Below are 4,145 nucleotides of genomic sequence, written 5' to 3'. Positions count from 1 at the left end.
GTTTGGGTTAACACATTCCGCTATAACAGTTGGTGAGCATACTGTTAATCTAATTACCACAAAGTATAATATTAGATAATCAACTATTGTATGTATATGTCATGCTGATGAATAAATATAAGGAAATAAACCAAAAATTTGTTGTGAATGATAAAATGTAACATAAAATAAAAAAAGTAGAGTTTGCTTTCAGCATATGAGAAATCCAATTTAAAATTTGCTTTAAATAGTATGATAGGTCGATTTCAACCACGAATATTGAAATTTAAGTTTAAATTGAACTCTTTGTACAAAAAATATACATCATTGACTCTGAAACTAAATTGATTTGTTTTAAACATGAGACGAGGTGATGAGATCCATTGAGGATTTGAGGATCCAGGATTGTAGATACATATACATCTCATCAATCGTCAAACATCAGCTACAAGAGTGTTCATGTGCGGTGTCTATGTCTGGGTCCCACAGCTTACGTGGCAGAAAGCAACTGGGTGGTTGACCACTACATCCACACAGGGCCAAAGTGGCAACCGGCCTGGCCGCAGTTTCCCTTTTTCTCACTTTTGCTACGGTTTCACATTACTGCTACTACTTGCACTTTTGCTTTAGTAAAACATTTGCTTTGCATCGCAACCAACTTTCGTAATAGTTGTTGGACTTTGACTTGTATGTCAAAAGCCAAAGACCCCAACCCCATCATCTCTTCTTTACAACTTCCTCAAAAATAGTCCGTATGGACATTTCAGTTGATCACAAAGATGAAATTTGAGAACAATGATCTGGGATTGAGTCTCACTGGCGGCGGGAGCTCCTTACTATATTTATTAATTTATTAATAATTTATTAATAAATACAAAGCATATGAAGTTAGACAAAATAAAATTTGTGATATATTACTTTATATATAAAAAAAAAAAAAGATATGGAGTGGAGTAATAAAAATTCATTCAAAATTAATATGAATCCCTAAGCACAGCCCGGTCCACCACACCACAATCATCATCAGCCTAAGTTTCCACACAACCAAACTATCAAGAAAAGCTAAAACCACAGTAAACCATCTCACACTGTCATACCCTCTTGTCATCCCTTGTTGTAATATACTTCATATCTCAATAATTATGCCGAATTGATCATATCCACAATTATTTATTTTGATCATATTTTATGATTCTAATTATAAATAATTTGTTATCAGTGTCAACTCATTTATGTATTATTGATTCACATACAAATTATAACAAAATAATAATAATAATAATTATTATTATTATACTAATTAACATAATCATTGACAAACATGGAAAATGGGATTATTTAGAGTATGTTTTTTTTAAAAAAAATATTTAATTAAATAATTGAAGTAAGGATTAAATAAATCACTTTCGAAATGTATAATAACAACATAGATCATAAAACTATATTAATATAGTCTAGATTATTATTTCTAAATTATATTGCCTAAATTGTAACTAAACTTTTGATGTTATCCTATTATGACTCAATTTTTATTTTATTTTTTAAATAAAGAACAATCGAAATTGGCTGGACAATTACCTTTGTAACTACAAAATTTTAATTCATTTTGAGAGTTGCCTATTAGTTTTTTTGATTTAAATGTTATGGGCAATCTGAGCCGAGAAATTTTTTAATTTACGCAAAAATTAAAAAATAAGGAACAAAATACACACAAAATTGAAGTATTGAGAGTATTAATAAAGTGATGTGAAATTTGGGAGTTTGTGGTAGGCAATACACATGTGGTTGCTCAATATACAATAATGAGGCAAATCCTGTCTAATATGCAAATGCTTTTATTTATATAAATGCCCAACAAAATACACCGAACAAAAAAAGTACTCCGTAGTAAGAAACTGAGAGATTCTTCTAATACCAGAAAGCAGAGGCTGTGAGATCGTGTTCCTCGTGAGCACTCTGAAACGCCATATACGCTTCTCTTCTCTCTGTACTATTCATCCAGATAGAGAGAGATAGGGAAATGATGTGGGAAGCCGGAGGATCAGCGGCATCGTTGTCGGGAGGCGGCGGCGAGGGTGGCGTTGGGGGTAGTAGTAGCGGGAGGAGGAAGCCGTCGTGGAGGGAGAGAGAGAACAACCGGCGGAGAGAGAGGAGGAGGAGAGCCATAGCTGCGAAGATATATACGGGTCTGAGAGCTCAGGGGAACTATAATCTTCCCAAGCACTGTGATAACAACGAGGTCCTCAAGGCTCTCTGTACTGAAGCTGGCTGGATCGTCGAGCCCGATGGCACCACTTATCGCAAGGTTCTACTCTCCTTCCTTCCCAAATCTCTCTCCCTCTCTCTCTCTCTCTCGGATTTCTGCTTTTTTTCTCGATCTGCATTTCTGGGATTTTTCTTTGATTTGGATAGATCTAGAGGTTTCTCAGGTGGAATTGCAGTGTATTAATCAATATTTCTCATATATGGTATGATGATAGACTGTTTCAGGGTTTTGATCTGGGAATTTATGAACTTCCATAATTGGCAGGGTTTAATGAATTCTAATTCCAGAATTCCAAAACTGGTAAGATTTAATGAAAACTTCTCCCAGAAAAGGAAATAGATTTTAGAGATGAAAAGTTGTCTGAATTTGTTTCTCCAAAATGGGGATAAATCTTGGATGGAGGTGTTGTTCCAGTCTAGTAGCTTCAGTGATTTGAAACCTAAAACTAGCTGTTGATGCTTTTATGATGAATTCTCTCTTGGACTGAAGTATATTTGGGTTCAACTTGTTATGATTTGCATATCTGATGAGTAGAATAGATTGGCAAAGTTCATTGAAATCAATAGATTATAGATAGATATCTGATCTGAGCTAACTACTAGAATGCCATTCAGGGATGCAAGCCAATCCCAATGGAGATTGGAGGCACTTCAGCGAACATCACCCCAAGCTCGTCGCGCAATCCAAGCCCTCCATCTTCCTACTTTGCTAGTCCAATTCCATCTTACCAAGCTAGTCCATTATCCTCGGCATGTCCCAGTCCAACACGAGGCGATGCCAATATTTCTCCACATCCATTTGTATTTCTCCATAACAGCATTCCTTCGTCACTACCTGCCCTAAGGATATCGAACAGTGCCCCTGTAACCCCACCGCTTTCTTCCCCAACCAGGGTTCTCAAGCAGACTTTCAATCTGGAAACTTTGGCCAAAGATTCAATGTCAGCCTTCAACATCTCTTTCTTTGCTTCTGCCCCCACCAGCCCAACTCGTGGGCATCGGTTCCCTGCCACTATTCCTGAATGCGATGAATCCGACACATCCACCATTGATTCGGGCCAGTGGATGAGCTTTCAGAAGTATGCACCTAGCGTGGTTCCAACTTCCCCGACATTTAACCTCATGAAACCTGTTGCTCAACAAATTCCGTCTAGTGATGCAATGTTCACCGAGGAAGGTAAAAGCATGGAGTTTGACTTCGAGAAGGTTGCAATGAAGGCATGGGAAGGTGAAAGAATTCACGAGGTAGGATTGGATGATCTGGAGCTCACGCTTGGGAGCGGGAGTGCTCGCTCATGAGTAGTTCATCGAATCGGCCCTTGCTTGTCTCCTCTTAATTCTTTATGAAGTTCTTTTCTTTTTCCTTCTTTTTTTTTTCATTTCCTTGTAGTAATTAAAAACTCCCTTTAAAATTCTTTGCCTTTTTCCTTCTTACAAGAATTACATGTAGATAGATATATTATATTATTATTTGGAGTAATATTGCTCCCTTCTCTTCATTGTAGTGGAGATATTTCTGCAAATTTGTACCAGATATTCATGTTCATCACAGTTGCATTCCTTGTTCAGTAAAATACCTTTGTTTTTACCCATCATGTCTTGTCACATTCCTGGAAGACAAAAATGCACGCACAAAGGCAGATTTAAAGGAATTTAATACCTGCCATTGATTAACAATCCCTTGTTTGTTTCAATGAGTTTCCTCTTATTAAGATGCCATTCTTTATGACCTTTGACCATCATTTTTTTAGGTGTTGTTGGGGTCCATTGTTAGTTGAGATTTCAATGTCTGGCATGTTCATGCACACGGATGTTATACCTATGAGCAGACAAACAAAATAAATAAATGCACCCCAAAGTAGTTTAACTGGTTTATAAATTATAAGAGGTTTGGCCACTTT

At 36.7% G+C, this 4,145-nt stretch overlaps 1 protein-coding gene across 1 annotated transcript; it reads left to right on the top strand.

The window, feature by feature from the left end:
• Positions 1-1,841: 1,841 nt before the first annotated feature.
• LOC109170338 (protein BRASSINAZOLE-RESISTANT 1) lies at positions 1,842-3,774 on the top strand. The gene is made up of 2 exons (XM_019319413.1): positions 1,842-2,284; positions 2,860-3,774. The coding sequence occupies exons 1-2, from the start codon at positions 2,000-2,002 to the stop codon at positions 3,541-3,543; spliced, it is 969 nt and encodes a 322-aa protein (XP_019174958.1). The 5' UTR covers positions 1,842-1,999; the 3' UTR covers positions 3,544-3,774.
• Positions 3,775-4,145: the final 371 nt, after the last annotated feature.

Source organism: Ipomoea nil, unplaced genomic scaffold, assembly GCF_001879475.1.
Source record: "Ipomoea nil cultivar Tokyo-kokei standard unplaced genomic scaffold, Asagao_1.1 scaffold3321, whole genome shotgun sequence".
NCBI lineage: Eukaryota > Viridiplantae > Streptophyta > Magnoliopsida > Solanales > Convolvulaceae > Ipomoea > Ipomoea nil.
This window is presented reverse-complemented; position numbering and strand designations above follow the sequence as displayed.

Excerpts from the sequence above, each read along its gene's own strand:
- LOC109170338 (XM_019319413.1), top strand. The coding sequence starts at position 2,000 with ATGATGTGGGAAGCCGGAGGATCAGCGGCATCGTTGTCGGGAGGCGGC. Across the intron at positions 2,285-2,859 it reads ATGGCACCACTTATCGCAAG|GGATGCAAGCCAATCCCAAT; the intron begins GTTCTACTCTCC and ends AATGCCATTCAG.